General features: G+C 38.8%; 1 protein-coding gene across 3 annotated transcripts in view; it reads right to left on the bottom strand.

Annotated features, from left to right (window-relative positions):
- The window catches only part of PIWIL2 (piwi like RNA-mediated gene silencing 2), a 75,417-nt gene that overhangs the window by 37,206 nt on the left and 15,572 nt on the right, over positions 1-22,639 (bottom strand). For 2 of the 3 annotated variants that reach the window (XM_049631536.1, XM_049631535.1), the window contains 10 exons: positions 16,717-16,905; positions 16,037-16,121; positions 15,072-15,161; positions 13,489-13,629; positions 8,630-8,743; positions 7,749-7,937; positions 5,557-5,658; positions 4,867-4,983; positions 4,190-4,278; positions 3,208-3,313 (listed from right to left, as the gene is read on the bottom strand). In XM_049631536.1, coding sequence (XP_049487493.1) covers positions 3,208-3,313; positions 4,190-4,278; positions 4,867-4,983; positions 5,557-5,658; positions 7,749-7,937; positions 8,630-8,743; positions 13,489-13,629; positions 15,072-15,161; positions 16,037-16,121; positions 16,717-16,905 — 1,222 coding nt within the window. The remainder of the gene's footprint in view (positions 1-3,207; positions 3,314-4,189; positions 4,279-4,866; positions 4,984-5,556; positions 5,659-7,748; positions 7,938-8,629; positions 8,744-13,488; positions 13,630-15,071; positions 15,162-16,036; positions 16,122-16,716; positions 16,906-22,639) is intronic. The other variant, XM_049631537.1, reaches the window with a different exon arrangement.

The following is a 22,639-nucleotide window of genomic DNA, read 5'->3' as shown; positions in this document are numbered from 1 at the left end:
AAGATACTATCAAATCGAATTCAACAGTATATTAAAAGAATTATTCATCACGATCAAGTGGGATTCATTCCTGGGCACAAGACTGGTTCAATATTCGCAAATCAATCAACATGATACAGCACATTAGAAGAAAGGATAGGAACCATATGATCCTGTCAGTAGATGCAGAAAAAGCATTTGACAAAGTACAGCATCCTTTCTTGATAAAAACCCTCAAGAAAGTCGGGATAGAAGGAACATACCTTAACATCATAAAAGCCATATATGAAGGCCCACAGCTAATATCCTCAATGGGGAAAAACTGAGAGCTTCCCCCCTCAGGTCAGGAACACAATAGGGATGTCCACTCCCACCATTGTTGTTTTACATAGTGTTGGAAGTCCTAGCCTCAGCAATCAGACAACAAAACGAAATAAAAGGCATCCAAATTGGCAAAGAAGTCAAACTTTCTCTCTTCGCAGATGACATGACACTACATGGAAAAACCTGAAGGATTCCACCAAAAACTACTAGAGCTGATGCATGAATTCAGCAAAGTCGTGGGATATAAAATCAATATACAGAAATCAGTTGCATTTCTATACATCAATAATGAAGCAACAGAAAGAGGTATCAAGGAATCAGTCCCATTTACAATTGCACCAAAAACCATAAAACACCTATGAATAAACCTAAGCAAAGAGGTAAATGATCTGTACACTGAAAACTATAGAAAGCTTATGAAAGAAAATGAAGAAGACAAAGAAATGGTAAAATATTTCATGTTCATGGATTGGAAGAACAAATACAGTTAAAATGTCAATACTACCAAAGCAACCTACATATTCAGTGCAATCCTTATCAAGATAACATAAGCATTCTTCACAAAACTAGAACAAAGAATCCTAAAATTTGTATGGAACCACGAAAGACCCCAAAGAGCCAAAGTAATGCTGAAAAAGAAAACCAAAGCTGGAGGCATCACAATCCTGGACTTTAAACCATAAAAACAAACACATAGACCAATGGACTAGAATAGAGAACCCAGAAATGGACAAATAAATGGCCAACTAATCCTTGACAAAGCAGGAAAGAATATTCAATGGAAAAAAGACAGTCTCTTTAGCAAATGGTGCTGGGAGAACTGGACAGCAACATGCAGAAGAATGAAACTGGACCACTTTCTTACACCATACACAAAAATAAATTCAAAATGGATGAAAGACCTAAATGTAAGACAGGAAACCATCAAAATCCTACAGGAGAACGCAGGCAGCAACCTCTTTGACCTAGGCCACAGCAACTTCTTACTCAACATGTCTCTGGAGGCAAGGGAAATAAAAGCAAAAATGAACTATTCGGAACTCATCAAGATAAAAAGCTTCTGCACAGCAAAGGAAACAATCAACAAAACTAAAAGGCAACCAACAGAATGGGAGAAGATATTTGCAAATGACATATTAGATAAAGGGTTAATAGCCAAAGTCTATAAAGAATTTACCAAACTCAACACCCAAAAAAACAAACAATCCAGTAAAGAAATGGGCAGAAGACATGAAGAGGCGCTTTTCCAAAAAAGACATCCAGATGGCAAACAGACACATGAAAAGATGCTCACCATCACTCATCATCAAGGAAATACAAGTCAAAACCACAATAAGATATACCACCTCACACCTGTCAGGAGGGCTAAAATTAACAACTCAGGAAACAACAGATGTTGGCAAGAATGTAGAGAAAGAAGAACCCTTTTGCACTCTGGTGGGAATGCAAACTGGTACAGCTACTCTGAAAACAGTATGGAGGTTCCTCAAAAAATTAAAAATAGAACTACCCTACGACTCCGCAATTGCACTACTAGGCATTTATCCAAAGTATACAGGAGTGCTGATTCAAAGGGACACATGCACCCCAATGTTTATAGCAGTGCTATTAACAATAGTCAAATTATGGAAAGAACACAAATATCCGTCAATTGATGAATGGATTAAGAAAATGTGGTGTATATATACAGTGGAATATTACTCAGAAATTAAAAAGGCTGAATGCTTGCCATCTGCAACAATGTGGCTAGCACTGGAGGGTATTATGTGCTAAGTGAAATAAGTCAGTCAGAGAAAGACAGATATCATGATTTCACTCATATGTGGAATTTGAAAAACTCAACACATGAACATAGGGAAAGTGAAGAAAAAATAAGATAAAAACAGAGGAGACAAACCATAAGAGACTCTTAAGTACAGAGAACAAACTGAGGGTTGCTGGTGGCGATGGAGTAGAGGTTAAATGGGTGACAAGCATTAAGGAGGGCACTTTTCAGGATGAGCACTGGGTGTCCTTATGTAAGAGATGAAATCACTGGGTTCTACTCCTGAAGCCAAGACTACACTGTATGTTAACTAACTTGAATATAAATTTAAAAAAAAAGGAAAAGGAAAAAAAAATGAAGGTGTTAGAACTTGGTGACAAAGTAGTGTATCATACAGGTCTCCTTAGAGACAGAATTCAACTTTTTTTTTTTTTTTCCTTATCTCTAACACTGAAAAACATCAAACTGTTTGAAGGACAGTGTAGGGAACATTAATCTAAAAGGAAACAAGGTGGAGTTCTAGTGACTGACTGTAATCATATGAAATTATTAAATTTCTTGCTGTTAATCTCCATGCAAAGGGCTAACTCTGACCCTAAGAAATGAAAGCCACTTATCAACGCTTCCTTTGATGTACTGGCCAAGGCAAAACCCAGTGTTTTGCTTGCTCATTGTGCCAGACCCAATATCAGTTTAATGACAGCAATTCTCTATGGTTAGCATTCCTGGGAGTTCTAGGGGTGATTATAGGGAGGCATTTGTCTTGAACCAAAATGAAAAGTGCCTAATAATAGTCATAAAAAGCTGAGTAAATTCAAAAGCTTTAATTGCTGAAATTTACCCTCACTTCCCTGATAAGGGCATGAGATTATATCTATAGGCATCAGGCTTATTACAATCTGGGGAAATAATCATTACTTACCCAGCAAAATCAAAGCATTTATCTCTTTATGCTGCTCTGTACAAGTAGAAGCCTGAAAGCAGTCCCTTTGAGCTGCCTGTTCAGCAATGACTAACTTTTCAGTCTGTTTAGGAGATTCACCTCCAATATGGGATCCCTCCCACTAAATCAGACTTCCTCTTAAAGTGGTCAGATAGGTAGTCCTTAAAAACAACTCTAGAATTTCTGTTCCCCTTACCTCATAAAACTTTTTTAAGGAGCCCACCAGGCATAGCTTCAGGCTATCCACAATCTCCTGATGAGGCATCTGGAACACCACTCGTGAATACCATTTTGTGAGTGTGCTGTGGAGGAGGTAGTAAAGAGAGAGAGAGAGATGAACACACACTCACAGAGGAAGGCTCACAGTCTGAATGTCAGCACAGAGGCGCCTCTATGCACCGATACGGTATCTAGTAAATGCATTTATGTTACAGATAAAAACATACGTTAATATGAGAAAAGATATATATGTAAGTCATACACAGAATGTAAAAATATAGGCATAATTGTGGTATTTGATACAAAACTGCTTCCAACTGAAAAAATTTCAGATATCCACCAACAGAGGACTAGTTAAATAGTGTTCTGGCATACAATAAATTCCATGCAGCAGTTAAAAAGAATTGGTTGAGATTCTTTGTACTGATATGTGAAAATATCTGCAATATACAATTTAAGTACATAAAACAAGAAATAGCATACATAGCAATATGCCATTTTGTAAACATACGTGCACCACCTATACGTGTTACTATGCACATAAGTGAGAATTTGAAAAGTATATATACTTCAAACCTTTGGTGGTGGTCAATAAAAGATGGTCCACGAGGAACCTTCACTTTCTAAATTTCTGCAGGTATCTGCATGAACAGGTCTTGTTTTTAATCAGAACAAACAAAAAAATCCCTCATTCCTAGGGGGAAAAAACACCAAGACAGAGCCCCCATTCTGAAGAAGACCAGACCACATTTGAGGCAACAAACTTACAGACCTGACAAGCTTGCTAAACAGGCTGCATAAACTAATAGAAAGATAAAGGAGAAAATAGAGTTAAGTATTCTTTTCTAAAGTATACTTTTACTATAATACAAAAATATTCAAAAAGTATTTGCTAGATTTACAATAAGATTAGGCATCAAAATGAGGTAACCAAACAAAATGGAACTGAGTAGACTTACAGATTGATGCTTGCAACAAAGCCAACCACGGAGCGCATGCCTCGGTTGGGGTCATGGTAAACATCCATCCCAATCACCATTAATTGTTTCTGGGTTAGAAAACAAAAAACAAACCAGAAAAACCAAGCAATCCATCACCCCATCTTCAATTATTATCTGAACCCCAAAAGCAACATATGAAAATGAATTCTGGAGGAAGAAAGAGACTGTAATCAACTTGACATTTTTTTTAAACACTATGAATAAGTCAGAGATGTAGAACAAGGATCAGCATGCTTTTCCTGTAAAGGACCGTACAGTAAATAACACTGGGCTTTGTGAGCCACAGTCTCTGTAGGAACTGCTCAATTTTGTCTGTCATTACAACAGAAGAGCAGCCACAGTTAGTCTGTAAAGAAGTATAGCTATATTCCAATAAAACTGCATTTAAGGACAATGAAAATGGAATGTCATATAATTTTCATGTGTCAGAAAATATCAGTCTTATTTTTATTGGTTTCAACTAAGGTTATAGAAACCATTCTCAGGACGTGGGCTACACAAAAGCAGGCCATGAACCATTTAGACCACTAAGCATGGAGAATAAGGATAACTCTATGAGGAAAACTAGGAAAATAGCTAGGTAGAAGTCTCTGGAGAGCTAAATTGAATGAAGAAAACATCTCAGCATCACTCACCAGAGGAATATCCACTCCCCAGAGCTCACCACCCAATTTACAATTAATCTGAAGTAAAATTTTCTGGGCCACACTCCGAAGCCTGGTTGGCTGACCAATGGTTCGAACATTGATGACCTATAATAAGGGGGTGTGGAGAAAGGGGACACTATAAGCCTGTCAGACGATATAAACAAGCCTGAAGTAAACACCACATTTGTTTAAGAAACCCCAGTTAGCAGGCAATACACTATGCATGACTAGCTCTAATTCTAGGATTTCTATGTAGGCATGCACGCGCACACACAACACACATCAAAACAAAAAGACAACCAAAACCCAAAAACTTTCAAAAGGATCTCACACAGAATAAATTAAACAAACAAACAAACAAACCTACTTAGGATTAACAGCTTTCCCCTTTCAGAGTGAAGCCTATACTCTCAGAACCCAGTCATGTGAAACCACCCAGCAGCTCACTCTCTGAACCAGCAAGAGTACTCATTTGTGGATATGAAGGCAGTATTTATTTACAAAGAGCCTCTGCTTTTCACCAGGTTACTCTAATAAGGGGAACTTTCCACCAGAAAGGTTACACATGATGGCTTCTAATAGTAACTTCAGTTTTTGAACATCTGTACCCCTCTTTTCAAAACCTCAAGGGAGGTTATAGAGTTTCCATGTATGCCTCCTGCCTAGCTCTCCACTCACCTGTGAGGGCACAGGAGCCTGCACACAGCACAGCTTTTTAATAGCCCCATAGAGGTCGTCACGTGTTCCCATGATGATGCAAACAACCATCTGTATCTTCCTCTTGAAGAGATAAAGTACATATAAGTCAGGCTTTGGAAGTCGCAGGGGACCTTGATGGGACTCCAGCTGTGGGCAGTCTAAGAGCCTGTGAAGTCATAGGACCTTTAAGGCAAAAGGGACTGAAACAAAGAGGGTAGACACTCCAACCCCGAACAGGTCCTTGAACCTTTGCTGGATTCAGGGCTTCTTTGCAGAAATACGGGATAGAATACCATAAATTATCTAGAGGTGGCCCTGACTACCTGAGTTCTTCCTTAGGAAAATTAAGATGCCTGAACAAGGCAGGCTTGAAAATTTGCAAAGATTACTTTTTAGTTGCTGCTTTCAATTCCCTAGAATGCTTTTACCACTCTCTTCAGTAAACCAAGCACCTTATTACATTCATACCACAAAACTGAGCAAACATGGAATGCAATACCACAAGAAAAGATTCAGAGCCAAGCACAAAGAAATGAAGCTATTGCCAAATCTGTAAGTGGCTCTTCCTAACTTCCTGGTTAGGAGAGAGAATGATATTGCCAGCAGCATATCTCATATAAACATCTGTGATCCCTCACCATTTAAGAGATCCAACACTGGAAACAGAGGATCTTTCAGCATAAATAAAGAAAAGTAGCACGGAAGGGAAATGAAAGTGCCAATCCTTTATGCCAGAAACAGCTATTAATGGTAAATCAATAATATATATTATTCCAAATCAAGATTAGTGTTAGATTAAGACTTCTCAGAGAACACACGTTCCAGCAATCACATCAAAGAACTTCTGAAGTCACGTAGAACACAGGCTGCACACTGGGAGCCTATGGGTTGGATCTATCAAACACATGTAGCTTTTTAGTCCCTGCAATGAGTTACATGTTGTTTTTTTTTAATTAACATTTAAACATATGGAGGGGCACACACATACAAATCCAGATTTTTTGCTTCTACTGAAAAACAAATAAATAAAAAATTAATTTGATAATGCTGGGCTTTTATCTGCAGTCATGGGGTTGATTACTCTCTTAAGTTCACTATAGTCCCCTCCTAGCCCACTACACTTGTGTTTCTCATCTGGCTCCTGCAGACATGTGTGGGATAATCAATAAATAATAATAATAAATTAATGAGTAAATAATAAAAATAATAATAAAAAATAATAAAACAGCATGCCCTAAAGATGACAAAGAGACAGTAAGACCAAGATGAGTTAAGTTTGGTAAACATGAATGAAACTTCTATCCATGCTGCATGAAAACTGTTGGCAGTACACTCTTCTAAAGAGAACATGAACAAGTATGAGATGGGGGAGCTGATGCACTACACTGGGCAATTCTTCTGAAAGCAGAGCAGAATTATCAATGATCAGGCTCAGGGGGTAGCCATGGCAGAGTACAACTAGCATGGGGAACCAGAAGGAAATTACAAAGACAGAATATGAGGGTGCTGCTCTGGGTGATAACCCAGAGTTGGGGATCAGAGAGATCCCAGAAAAATCTAATTCCAGTACTGATCTCACAACAATGGACTCTTCAAGTCAAAGACTAATTACTTCCCAAAACATTTGCTCTGCTTTTGTTCCTTAAGCTTCTTCCTCCGTTTTGTGTGCAAACAGGTAAGAACCGCAGGCTTGAACTACTGAGTTATGAGTGCTATGACCTGCTCAGCTGCAGCGCTCACAATCAGCTATCAGGACCGAGCTGATGGCCCAGGTGCCAGGTTCATCACCAGAGCAATTCAAATCTTAAGCCAGACCAGACCATGACAGTGCAGTACTGAATTGTGCAAAATGGCACTGGGCCCAAAAAGTTGCTTTCTGAGCACAACATGTTCTATACAGATAACGAACTAGAGTTAAGTCAGCTATTCTCTCTGTCAATTACGTGAAAAAAGAACACCAGAGTGAGAGAGACTACTGCCAACATAGAATGAGAGAATCAATTAACCAAAGGGCATGAAGACTACTTGGTATAGTATTTCATGTGTACATGAGTAAGACACAGATTTCTGGACATCATAAACAGCAGACTGATAAGCAAGATAATTTAAAATCAAGTATGCAACGATTTTAAAACAAGCATTCTACTCATATACTCAAATTAGTTTATTACCTCAACTCCTAGCATGGATTGAATGGTTCTGACATAGGTCTCAATTCGATCATCCTTTAGTTCAACCCAGGCTGGTGGGCTGAGGCGCATACCAATGGGGCCAGCTATCTTTTCCAACATATTAACCAGTTCTCGGGCCTGATCCATTGCTCTCTTTGGGTAAAACAGTGCCCAGAAATGCATGGGGACCTAGGAATAACCACAAGCTATTTTTAGCACTTCCCACAACTTAAACACTCCAAACTCACACCCAGGAGATATTAGTCTAGAGAAGAAACTGCTTTTAATTCTCTTTTGCTTGAGTCCTTTTTGATCTAATTCCTATAACTAACATAGTTGTGGGTGATAAGTAAACTGTGGCATACTCCCACAGTGGAACACTGTACACTTGTAAGTACACTTTTCCTTTAAATATATTTCAATAAAAAGTTTTAGAAACAGATGTACTTTATGCATGGCCAAAGAGACCACATTAGGCAAAAACATTTAAAAATACTGATACACAATTTTGTTCTTCAGTTCTCTTGGTGGGAGACTGTTTTAATTACTTCTTTCATGGATAAAAAACGTCTTCAAGGAACTCCCAGGGAAAATCCAGGAAGATAAAGGAAAATAAATGGAAGACTGGGTACTAGGCCTGCACTATATGAATTACCATAGCAATCTATTTCCTTTTCCTAAGTCTATGGCCAACCAAAGTGCTTCCCTCTAACAACTCATCAATTTGCTCTATTTGAAGGACCCCTGTTTAGCAGATAATTCAGGATGGGAATTCAGTTGGTACTCTCCCTCAAAAAGAAGACACTGAATCATTCCTGCTTTCTAATTTCCATATTTTTAGTAATACTGGTCCTCTCTTCACCACCTTAAAAGTCACTTACAGTCAAGATGGAAAGGTCTCTGGTTACTTCCTTAATCCAGTTTAGTTCCTGAGATGTGATAAATGAAGTATTTCTTAAGTTAATTCTTTCCATTGGCAGAACACGTCCTTCAATCTATAACAGAAAACAAAGTACACATGACATGAGTCATTTGCAAACACTAATTTAGGAAAAAACACTGACGCTGTTCTCTCTTGGGCCTTGTCAACTCCACTGTATAGACCTGTTCCTGGTATAACGCCTGAGAATGGCACAAAAATGAAACTGCTAGCAATGAGTCCAGGTCAATAAAACCCTGGACAAATACAGGTAAAATTTTTATAGGCAAGGCTTTTTAATTATTGAAGTTTCCAACATGGTCTCCCAAAACAAGGATTAGAAAGCATTATCTCTTTAGAAGTAGACAATGCATATAAAACAACTATAATTTCAAGATAAATAGGAATATAATCTTTAAAAATATTTTAAGGGACAAATTGCAAGTAGAAAATTAAAAGTAAAATTTCTTTTTTTAAAAAGAGTTCTTTTAAAGTTTATTTTGAGAGAGAGAGAGAGAGAGAGCGAGCGAGCACGCGCACATATGTGCAGGGCAGAAAGAGAGGGAAACAGAATCCCACGCAGGCTCCACACTGTCAGCGCAGAGCCTGATGTGGGGCTTGAACTCACAAACTATGAGATCATGACTTGAGCCAAAACTAGACACTTAACCAACTGAGCCATCCAGGTGCCGAAAAGTAAAATTTCTCAATAAGGCTGAACATAAACTATACCTACTATTATACTCTAAAAAGAAAAGCAGGCAGGAAAAGACATAAATATAATGAAAGAACAAATTAAAGTTAGGAATAAGTCAATCAGATCTAAATATCCAAACACAGGAAAATAATTTAGTTGATATAACAGCATAATGAACTATTTTGCAAACATTGCAATCACTTTTCTATAATTTATTTTTTATAATCTACATCCAAGTTAGTTAGCACATGGTGCAACAATGATTACAGGAGTAGATTCCTTAACTCCCTTACCCATTTAGCCCATCCCTCCTCCCAAAACCCCTCCAGCAACCCTCTGTTTGTTCTCTATAAGAGTCTCTTATGTTTTGTCCCCCTCCGTTTTTATATTATTTTTGCTTCCCTTCCCTTATGTTCATCTGTTCTGTCTTAAAGTCCTCACATGAGTGAAATCATGTATTTGTCTATGACTAACCTTGCTTAGCATAATACCCTCTAGTTCCATCCACGTAGCTGCAAATGGCAAGATTTCATTCTTTTTGATTGCCAAGTAATACTCCATTGTGTGTGTGTGTGTGTGTGTGTGTGTGTGTATATACGTATATACATATATATATGTACACCATTGTGTATACAATGTGTGTGTGTGTGTGTGTGTATATATATATATATATATATATATATATATATACACCACATCTTCTTTATCCATTCATCCATCGATGGACATTTGGGCTCTTTCCATACTTTGGCTGTTGCTGATAGTGCTGCTATAAACATTGGGGTGCATGTGTCCCTTCGAAACAGCATACCTGTATCCCTTGGATAAATACCTAGTAGTGCAATTGCTGAGTAGTAGGGTAGTTCTATTTTTAATTTTTTGAGGAACCTCCATACTGTTTTCCAGACTGGCGGCACCAGTCTGCAGCCCCTTTGTAACAACATGTAATATGATCCTGTTTTTACAAAAAAATAAATAGTAATGTATGCATCATAAAAATTGAGTCTGGGGCGCCCACATGGCTCAATCAGTTAAGCATCTGACTTTGGCTCAGGTCATGATCTCAAGGTTCATAAGTTCAAGCCCTGCATTGGGCTCTGTACTGGCAGTGCAGAGCCTACTTAGGATTCTCTCTCTCCCTCTCTCTGCTGCACCCCCACTGCTTGCGCTCTCTCTCAAAATAAACTAAAAAAAAAAAATCGAATGCATCTACACTTAGTGGTGATTATCTCTGGGGATGTATAATTACAGAGGATTTTTACTTTCTATGATCTCTACCATTTGCTTATTAAAAAATAACAGAGGCGGGGCACCTGAGTGGCTCAAATGGTTGAGCATCTGACTTTGGCACAGGATCTCACAATCCGTGGGTTTGAGCCCTACATTGGGCTCAGAGCCTGGAGCCTGCTTCAGATTCTGTCTCTCCATCTCTCTGTCTCTCCCCTGCTTGCACTCTCTCTCTCCCAAAAATAAATAAACATTTAAAAAATTTTAATACAAAAACGTAATAACAGGGGCGCCTGGGTGGCTCAGTCAGTTAAGCATCTGACTCCGGCTCAGGTCATGGTCTCACAGTTCGTGAGTTCAAGCCCCACATCAGGCTCTGTGCTGATAGAGCGGAGCCAGCCTCAGATTCTGTGTCTCCCTCTCTCTCTGCCCCTCCCCTGCTTACACTCTCTCTCTCTCCCAAAAATAAAAAACATAAAAAATTAAAAAAATATATATCTACTTATTTCATCTATAATCAAAAGAAATTTCAATGATTTAATTACCATTATCAAAATCTAACATAAATAACAATGCCCATATTAGCAAGAGTGTAAGGAATCAAACTCATGATATGAAAGTAAAAACTTGAACCTTAAACCTTGAAACTTGAGCCTAGAAGGCAACTGGCAATATACAACAAAAGCACTAAAAACATAAGTGTCCCCTGACCTAATAATTCCACTTCCATAAATTTGACTATGAAAATAAACATGTAAAAAGATTCAATTACAAGGCTCTTCATTGAATAACTATTTCTAACAGAAAAATACTAAATTCAATTTGAATGTAAAAGAAAAGGAAATTGTTAATAAACTATCTGGCAGCCATTAAAATGTTCAGAAAAATATTAAATGACATGGAAAAACTGAGGGGAAAATAGGAAACTATATGAATACATGCTATGTGTGAGTGTGCGTAAGCATGTAAGCATGCACAGACACACACACAAATCCAATGAAGGTCATGTACCAAAATGTTAAGAGTAGTTATCCTGATACAGCAAGATGAACTTTTTTCTTCTTTGGTTTATGTTTTCTATGTCTTCAAATTGACACTTAATAACATGAAAACATGTTCAGGATATGATATTAAATGAAAAAGAAGATGTAAAACCATACACAATATAATCACAACTTTGTAAGAAAAAGATTTATTCTTACAGAAAAATGTGTAGGGAAAGGAAATACACCAAAGTATATTTTATGTTATTCGGTTATGTTATGTTACGTTATTTATTTATTTTTTGAGAGAGAACATGTGTGAACAGAGGAGGGGCAGAGAGAGAGAGAGAGGGAGAGAAAGAGAATCTTAAGTAGGATCCACGCTCAGCTCAGTACAGAGCCCGACACAAGGCTTGATCCCACAACTTCGAGATCATGACCTGAGCCAAAATAAAGAGCTGGACACTTAACCGAGCTACCCAGGTGCCCCTGAAGTTATCTTTTATAAATATCTAAAATAAGTCACCGAGATATCATCTTTGGATGATGAAATTACTGATGTTTTTATTTCTTTATGTTTTCTAAAATTTCAAATTTTCCTTATCCACTATCCATTACTTTTATTAAAACAGAGAAAAAGAAATTTAAAAAAAATTTTTTTAACATTTCTTTATTTTTGAGAGAGAGAAGAGTGTGAGCAGAGGAGGGGCAGAGAGAAAGGGAGACACAGAATCTGAAGCAGGCTCCATCCAGGCTCCAAGCTGTTAGCACAGAGCCCGATGTGGGGCTCGAACTGTGAGATCATGACCTGAGCTGAAGTTGGACGCTTAACTGATTAAGCCACCCAGGCACCCCGAGAAAAAGAAATTTTTAACAAGGAGCCAATTCAAAATGCAAAAGAATTACAGAAAAGACAGAATTAATTATTTTGGTATAATCTCAAAAGCAGGTGAAAAATAATAACAGCTAATGTTTACTGAGCACCTGCTATGTGTCACATATTATACGAAAGATGGTACCATTTAAATTTTTATAATTCAATCATTATCGTCATTTTATAGATAAAGAAACTACAATATGCTATGCAACTTGTTCAAAGTAATTAAGATGGCAAGTGGTAGAGCTGAGATTCAAAGCCAAATAAAATTTTTTTTAAATGTTTATTTTTGACAGAGAGAGAGAGACAGAGGGGGGAGCTGCAGAGAGAGAGGGAGACACAGAAGCCAAAGCAGGCTCCAGGCTCTGAGCTGTCAGCACAGAGCCTGACGTGGGACTTGAACCCACAAACCCTGAGATCATGACCCGAGACAAAGTTGGATGCCCAACCGACTGAGCCACCCAGGCGCCCCCAGATTCAAAGACAAATAAGCAGATACTGAAGGCCAAGGACTCTACCATCTCATGCTGCCTCTGTCCTACGGATCACACTGCGTAAAATACAACATAGCAGATTCCAGCAAACCGCAGGTAGAAAGGGCTGTAAGAAAATTCGATTGTGTAAGACTAAGACTCTCTATGCCTACAGAAAGCATGACAATAGTATATTCAAAGAATCACAAGTTACTTCTTGGAGAAGAAAAAAAAAAAGAAAAGGACATACAGAACGTTAAGAATTATTTGGGTTGGAAACCTGAAAATGAGGTAAATTGTAAGTTAATATTCCTTGTGCCATCTGCCTGACTAAAAATTAACACCTCGGAGCCCTGGGAAATATAGAAGAAAAATCTGTAAGAGCTAGTAGCAAATTAAGATAAGGAAATTCAAATATTAGGACTAGGACCCAAAAAAAGTGTAATAATAAAGCAAAACTCCAAAATAAAGATAAGGTAGGGAGCTATCAGCCAGTTTCATTCATTAAGCTCTTAAAATTGCTGGTCAATGCTGGTTCCTACTCCACTACATCTTCCAGTTCACCTTATGTACATCCTTCTGGAGACAGAGTCCCCAGCGTGCCAATTCATTGCTAGCTGTCTCATTCTTTGAAATTCTCTGCAGCAAGCATTCCAAAGCATTATGGTGCTGTTTGGGGCTCAGGTTGATCTGCTGGGTTAAATCCTAAATAGAATTAAGACAGAGATAATGTTATAAGTATTACTTTCTCCAACATGAAGTTAAACCCCAATGTGTCTAAAACATTTCCAAAAGAAAACCTCTTTCCCATTGAAATCTGTAGAATTTTCAAATACCTCCAAGGATTTTAATAAACATCTGTCAGAAATGTGAATGAGGTCTACAGTTAAAACTTTAACCATAAAAGAATTTGAAATATTATTGTTTCTTTCTCCCATATGACCTTATCTCTTTCTCAAAGCCAGGTTCTGAATTTAAAATTCCTAAGAAAGTCTATGAAACAGGAGCAAAGGGGGCTTGATTATACCTATTTAATATTTCGGAAAAATATGGGGGAAAGCGTTCTGTACCCAGCACAGAGTCAAACATAACAGAATGGAAAATCACATCCAGTCTTAATCTTCATGTCATACTACAGAGCACTATATTTAACGTCACCATAAGACACTTTTTGTCCAATGTTTCAACAATAGGTGCTTTCTAAATGTTATTGTTGAATAAATATCTATCTAGAAGGTGTATATGAAGACTATCACATAAGTGAGTTCTTTATTTTTCTGAGACCAAAGAACAGTACAGTTGTTCCCTGCGAGGCAGTCATTAGCACCAGTCAACGTGGCTACACAGATAGCTCTGTGATCATAAAATCATTAGGTGACTGAGCCTTGTAAGGAAGGAGCCTTGACCTATGTAAGAAACAGAGAAGGAACAAAAGTAAACATGAAAGAAATCTCTTACAAGAATGTTAAGCTTCACTTCAGGCTCTTGACGATGTTACTGAAAATAGTCTGTGGCATTGGAGACAGGAATGGATCCAAGGGTAACACAGACAAGGGCTGAAAAAGTGAGGCAGCACAGTAGTTCAAGTGTGGAAAGTCCCAAGCGCTGCAGACAGAGTGGAGGCAAAGCACTCTGACTCTGGATTCATGCTGCTGCGCACGTCTCTGCTTCTCAGCTATTTCCTACGGGGGCTGAGCCTGACACCTCCTGGACACTCCAAGACCCAAAGATAAACTTTTATCCTTTCACGTCAGCCTCTGACTTGTGGATTGCCTTTTGCTACATTATCTCCTCCACTCCTTCAAATAGACTGAAGGCTTGTAGCAATGCTAGAAAAACTCAGTGCTCTCAAAAAACCTTATGATCATATGACTAGCTTACAGTCATCTATTTGATTGGTTAGGGTTAAAACAGATACTTGTTTCCTTTTACCTTATAATCCAATCATTCCATTGTTGTAACACTCTTCAAAAGGGAAATCTGATCAGCTTTTTCATAGCGTGTGGGAAGGGACATTGGATCATGTTTTATAGAAAGGAGAACTGGAGGCTGGAAGAACAGACCTACCAGGTGATGCCACAAACCTGCCCAGGTCTAGCTCAAGCTGCTATCAAAAAGGACTTCCATTCAACATGGGCAGTTCTCACCTTCATGGCTCTGAAGTCCTTCTTCATCTTCTCAGGGATTCCAGTCATGAATGAAAGCTCAGGCAGCAGCAGGATTTCGCCTTTCAGCAGCTTTGAAGAGAGAATGGAAAGCAAAAATAAGGAAGTAGAAGATTGTCTTGTTCCTGTGACCTGACAGACATGCCATGCTCATGGCTGGGCCTGCAGGGACATAACTGGCACACTAGGGAACATAAAACCCCAAAGAAGAGGGCAATGAAACACTGCAAGTATTTTACCCTTTTCCCTTCAGTCACAATACTTTGAGCCTGTTGTATTAGGTAAAGGGAAAAAAATATATTTTTTAATGTTTGTTTATTTTTGATACAGAGAGAGACAGAGTACAACCAAGGGAGGGGCAGAGAGAGAGGGAGACATAGAATCCGAAGCAGGTTCCAGGCTCCAAGCTGTCAGCACAGAGCCCCATGCTTGAACCCAAGCTTGAACCCATGAACCATGAGATCATGACTTGAGCCAAAGTCAGAACCCTAACCAACTGAGCCACCCAGGCACCCTGGTAAAGGGGAAAATACTGATATGGTAAAAAAGAAAGGAAAAACTAGAAGAAAACAATCTGTCCCTCTTGGGCCTCCATACAAGCTAAGGTGATACCTCCATCTCATCTAACCCATTGATCTTCAGCTTTCTCACCTAAGACCGAGGAATCAGTATCAAGGCACTTTCCCCTGGCCCCTAGCCCTGTTTGTTAAATGTCTACAACTTCCCTAATGGATGCAGTGCTCTAATCTTTAGCAGCAAATTCTTTCTTCCTTAACCTAACTTGCTCATATGGATACTTAGCTCCTCACTACAGGGACTTCAAAAGCAAGTCCTAGCCGTGCACAGCATTCCCCAACCACATTGTAACTCTGCTCCAGGGTCCCCAGCACCATGGATGAAGATGAAGAACTTAAGCTGGAAGTACAAATCTGACACTCCCCACTCACCATCCCTTGGTTATTCTGTCTCTCACTGGGCCTGTGGATCAGCAGTGGCTGGTCCTCTTCCTTAATTGTGATCCCATAGTTTTTGCTAGAGCAGGGCAGAGGCAGGAAAACATTTCAGAAGCAGCATCACTACTCTTAACAGCAACACAGTCTGACTCTCCTAACTAGCACTGAGGCACACAATTTGCATAATACCCTTGTCAAGAATCCACTAGAAACTCATCATAGCGTATTTATAGCTGGAAAAGGCAGGCTCAAGTTAACACTGCAATTAAATGGAGGAGAAACTGTCTAATAGTCCAGGGAAAAATTTGCTTAAAACTGTATCAGGTTGAAGGCTTGGGCAACTGGAAAGGCAAAATGATAGTCAAATGATTAATGACTCGAATTTTATCTCTCCAACCAGACTTCTAAACCAGCAAAAGAAATATAATTCAAAGCCCTGGCATTAATTTATAAAGTAACTTCCAAATGCACTAAAAGAAATGAAATTGTAAGGGTAGCATATTCAAATCAAATCCCACAAACAAACTCATTCAACCTTAGGTGTATTACCAATCCAATTATTTTAAAAGTGTCCTGCTGTTTGCTACTATGGAACTCAATATCCTGCAATAGAATGGTAGATTACATTCCACACCCTCCCAAAGGCAAAAGCCCAGTCAGTCTCTTCTTTCCACCTGTAGTATTCCAAGAATGTGATCTCCTTCCCATCAGACATTGTGAAGCTATCTTTTGGTGTCTTATTCCAATCCACATCATCAATGCGATAGGTACGATTGTTGTATCGGGTTATAACAATATTGCCAACCAGAAGCTTAGTGCACTCATCCTGGAAGTTTTCTTTGTTCTGCTGATACATGGCATGCCTTTGGAAAGAGACAAAAGACTGGTCATCATATTTGTACATGCAGAGCACAGTGAAAAGGATAGGGGATGCAAGTAAGTACCTCAGGGATATGATCACAGCTATATAGCACCGGAAGGCTCCAGCTGTCTCTTTAAAGAGATAGGACTCTCATCTCTTTTCTTTTTAACATTACCAAAAAAATCAAAATCAATAAAAAATAGTGAAAAGGTAAAAGTCAAAAACAGCAACTACAAATTAGTAAAATTCATAGTTTGCCTTCAAAAAGGGTATTTATTCAAACAAATCAAACAAAATAATTATTTTGTATCATCATTATTAGGATAGTCTACAGTGGAACAACAAAACATTCTTTCAACTATATTTGCCCTTTTGAGCTAATGGAAAGGATTACAAATACCTATCATTATACAGCACTGGTGAAGATGCTGAAGATGCAGATGAGCAGACTCACCATAGGCAAATGTACCCTCAAGGTAACCTCTAAACAATGCCGTGAACAAGCCAACACAGGTAACTCGCAGGAAGCATGTGTGAATATGCCCAGGGAGTCCAGGAAAGTTTACAGAGGCAGCTGATACTTGAAGAAGCAATCTGCCAAGCAGAAATGCCAGGGGGCAGAGGAATGAGTGACACTCCAGGCAGAGGCAGCAGTATGCAGGGGACAAGCAGGGATCTGGGGATGGGGAGGACAAGGAGGTGGAACAGGGACAGAAGATGGTAAGCACAGGCTGAAGATAGGCAGGGACCAGATGTGAATGTCCTTGTAAGTCAAGGATCGGAGCTTGGACTTTGTTCTGTGGGTCAGTGTCACCCAAGGTATATTCTTCAGAAACACGGATCCCTTGAGAAGTTGTGAGAAGTGTGGAAAAGGTTGTACAATCAAAAAAGTTGAGTCCATTCTGCATATTATAAGCCCTGCTTAGAGATTCACTGCATACATTAGCATATCAGGCTACTAAAGAAACGTACTTAGCTTGATTTACCTCCAATGTATTTAACCAGATTCCTCCCACCTTTTTCCTTTTTACCTCACAGAATGAACATTCAGTTCATTACCACTCTGGATAATTAGTGTCCTGCAGAACTCTCCCTAAGAAAGACTATAGTAAGTGATGAAAATCAGACACCTGAAGCAGTTCAACATTGATGACAGACCCAGGGCCAAAATGCTTGGGTTCAAATCTTGTGTCTTACACTTACTAGCCTATGAAACTTTTGAGCGAGTTACTGCTCTTTGTGCCTTGGTTTCCTCATGTGAAAGTGGGTCAGTGAAAGAACCTAACTCATAGCGTTGTTGAGAGAACACAATGACTTTATATAAACGAAGCGTTGAGAACAGTGCCTAGCACAGATAATAGAACTGTGTTAAGTGCTTGCAAATATCATCTCCATCATTGCCATTAGTGCTTGATACATGCCAGATGCAGTGTGAGTGTGTGTGTGTGTGTGTGTGTGTGTGTGTGTGTGTGTGTGTGTGTGTGGCCTTATTCTGTCTGCTAGGTTAAATACAGAGGAGAGATGGCTACAAACACAGTTCGCTATACATATGTAGCTGTGGAAATCAAAAGTAACCACTAGTATAGAATCTATATTCAAACACTTTTTAAGCTGTAATTTATTTTCAAAATCTTCCATGACAGTTTTTAGTATTCTCTCACCAAAGCCCATTCCCCTAATCATTGTCTTTGCATTAGAAAAGGTACGTGGAAGATGTGGAAGAGGGAGGCCCAATCAAGAAAAAGCTAAAAATGGACTGAGGAAGGCAGGAGATAAAGAATATAGACCTATATCTTGTTACTCCAATATTCAACATTGAAAAGTAGATAAAAATCAATGATTTTTAACTGTACTATTTTACTCTGACTTCTCTACTGAGATTAAAATAAAAAATAAAAAATAAAAAATCATGCTGAAAAGAAAGCAGACCAAATAACAAAAAAACAAAAAATGAGTCTATGCCATATAATTCTACTTACAATTTCTAGAAAATTCTAGAAAATGCAAACTTATCTCTAGTGGCAGAAACCAGATCAGTGCTTGCTGCCCATGGTGGGTAGAGAGAGGTCTGAAACAGACATGAGTAAATTTTGAGTGGGAAATGGATATGTTCATGATCTTCACTGCGATGTTTCATAGGTATATAAGTATAGTAAAACTCATCAAATTGTATACTTTAAATGTATAAGGTTGATTGTGTCCACTGTGCCCTACTAAATCTGAAAAAAGAAAAAAACAGAATAGAATAAGATCCAAATGAGACTGGAATATACATTAGGATTGAGTGTCCAGTGATCACTAGTGGCATTTCAAGTTAGTGAGGGGAAATATATCATTAAAAAATGGATAAGAACACTTGCTAATCATTTACAAAATAAATTCTTATTAAGTTAATGTTAATGTGTAAGAAATTAAGTAATAAAAGTAGATGATAACATAAACATTCATATCCTCCTGGAAATTAAAAAGAAATCATCACAAACTTTGGAAAAGATAATTTTGTAGCCACAGTAACCAGTAGCCATAAAATCCAGTTTAAAAAAAATTTTTTTTAAGTTTTATTTATTTTGGGATAGATAGAGAGAGAGAGAGAGAGAGAGTGGCAGAGGGGGAGAGAGAGAGGGAGAAAAAGAAAATCCCAAGCAGGCTCCGCACTGTCAAAGCAGAGCCTGACGTGGGGCTTGAACTCAAGAACCCTGAGATCATGACCTGAGCAGAAGTCGGATGCTTAACGTATTGAGTCACCCAGGTGCCCCTAAAAACACTTTTTTAAATGTTTATTTATTTTGGGGGGGGGGTAAATAGGGGAGGGGCAGAGAGAGAGAATCCCAAGCAGGCTCTACACTATCAGCACGAACATGAACCGTGAGATCACGACCTGAGCTTAAGTCAGACAGATGCTCCACCGACTGAGCTATCCAGGCACCCCCATAAGATCCAGTTTTAATACATCTGTATCAAGTCACCTCTTGCAAGCTATCTAACCAATGTCAACCCCTTGTTTCTATACATTGAGGAACGCCTTAATCCAATAAGCATCCCACAGAGTACTAATCAATCAACAATAGACTGCCTGAGCAACCACTTTCTACTGCTTGCCCCTCTGCAAGACTGCCGTCCTGAACTCCATACCTCTCCAATACTCTATGTAAGGTCAGCAGTCTTTTACTGCAATAAGCAGGAACTCAGCCTTTTCTTTATTTCAGATAAAACAGAAGTCTCATCATTCTTTGGCAATTCTGAAGGTTTCACCAAGGTAACTATGGAAGCTCTTCCTCAGCAACACTCCAGGAGTTTCAGACCAACAGATGCACTCACTGGGCCTTTTGTGCTTAACTCTATTTGTCCACCAGATCTGCTGCAGTGAGTCAATCCCAACAACAAGCTGAGCTCTGACTAGTTTCATTAGGCTTTGGTTGCCTAATGACCTTTCAGGTTAGAAGTCATTGTTTGGCAATCCCTATCAAAATAATGCCAGCATTCTTCACAGAACTAGAACAAACAATCCTAAAATTTGTATGGAATCAGAAAAGCCCATGAATAGCCAAAATAATCCTGAAAAAGAAAACCAAGCCTGGAGGCATCACAATTCCGGACTTTAACCTATATTACAAAGTTATAATCATCAAGATAGTATGGTATTGGTACAAAAACAGACACGTAGACCAATGGAAAAGAATAAAGAACCCAGAAATGGACCCACAAATATATGGCCAACTAATCCTTGACAAAGCAAGAAAGAATATCCAGTGGAATAAAGACAGCCTCTTCAGCAAATTGTGCTGGGAAAACTGGACAGCGACATGCAAAAGAATGAACCTCAACCACTTTCTTGCACCACACACACACACACAAAACTCAAAATGTAAGAAAGACCTAACTATAAGACAGGAAGCCATCAAAATCCTAGAGAAGAAAGCAGACAAAACCTCTTTGACCTAGGCCACAGCAACTCCTTACTCAACATGTCTCTGGAGGCAAGGGAAACAAAAGCAAAAATGAACTACTGGGACTGCATCAAAATAAAAAGCTTTCGCACTGCAAAGGAAACAATCAGCAAAACTAAAAGGCAACTGATGGAATGAGAGAAGATATTTGCAAATGACATACATGATAAAAGGTTAGTATCCTCTAAAAAGAATTTATCAAACTCAACACCCAAAAAACAAGTAATCCAGTGAAGAAATGGGCAAAAGACATGAAAGACACTTTTCCAAAGAAGACATCCAGATGGCCAATTGACACATGAAAAAATGCTCAACATCACTCATCATCAGGGAAATGCAAATCAAAACCACAATGAGATACCACCTCACACCAGTCAGAATGGCTAAAATTAACAACTCGGGCGACAACAGATGTTGGCAAAGATGCGGGGAAAGAGGAACCCTTTTGCACTCTAGTGGGAATGCAAACTGTTACAGCCACTCTGGAAAACAGTATGGAGGTTCCTCAAAAGATTAAAAATAGAACTACCCTATGACCAGCAATTGCACTATTAGGTATTTCTCCAAAGGATACAAGTGTGCTGTTTTGAAGGGGTACGTGCACTGTTTATAGCAGCGCTATTGACAATAGTCAAAGTATGGAAAAAGCCCAAATGTCTATCAACTAATGAATGGATAAAAAAGATTGTGATACACACACACACACACGCACATACATACAATGGAGTACTATTCAGCAATCAAAAAGAATGAAGTCTTGCCATTTGCCAATAATGTGGAGGGAACTGGAGTGTATTATGCTAAGCGAAATTAGTCAGAGAAAGACAAATATCATATGACTTAACTCATGTGGAATTTAAAATAATGAACATAAAGGAAAGGAAGCAAAAATAATATAAAAATAGGAAGGGGGGTGCCTGGGTGGCTCAGTTGGTTAAGCGTCAGACTTCAGGTCAGGTAATGATCTTCCAGTCTGTGTGCTGGAGCCCCGCGTCAGGCTCTGTGCTGACACACAGCTCAGAATCTGGAGCCTGCTTTGGATTCTGTCTCTCCTTCTCTCTCTGCCCCTCCCCCGCTCGCATTCTGTCTCTCAAAAATAAATATTAAAAAAAAAACACAGAAGGGGACAAAACATAAGAGACTCTTAAATACAGAGAACAAACTAAGGGTTGTTGGAGGGGGTGGTTCTGGGTGGGGGGGATGGGCTAAATGGACAAGGAGTATTAAGGAGGACACTTGCTGGGATGAGCAATGAGTATTTTACGTAGGAGACGAATCACTGGATTCTACTCCTGAAATCATTATTGCACTATATGCTAACTAACTTGGATGCAAATTAAAAAAGAAAAAAAAAGTCATTGTTTGGACCCAAGTCTTTGTTTTGAAAATTATTTTTGCCATTAACTTGATTATTTTCCATTTGCTTACTTTGCTTTTGCTGTTATTTGTCTAGATGCATAAAGTCTTCTTTCATATGTTTTTGTTTTGCCCTAGATTTCCTTGTCTCTGTTAAATGTATGAGGGTGTTCTATAAAGAATGCATGGAGGCATAAACCAGATAAAGCCTGGTTCAGAGACACTTCAGAGACATCATACTTGAAGGTCCATGAATCCAGCAACCAATTTGTAAAAAAGCAAGTGGTCAAACGTTAGTTAGGAAGGCACTTCTTGTCTTGGCAATTTGTGAAAGAAGCTCACTGTGTTTATTTAGTTCAAATTCCAGGGTCAATGATAGTTGGATCACTGATCTCATGGCCCTTTCTATCTGTGCTTGGAACCTGAAATACG

The sequence above is a fragment of the Panthera uncia genome, chromosome B1 (assembly GCF_023721935.1).
Source record: "Panthera uncia isolate 11264 chromosome B1, Puncia_PCG_1.0, whole genome shotgun sequence".
NCBI lineage: Eukaryota > Metazoa > Chordata > Mammalia > Carnivora > Felidae > Panthera > Panthera uncia.
This window is presented reverse-complemented; position numbering and strand designations above follow the sequence as displayed.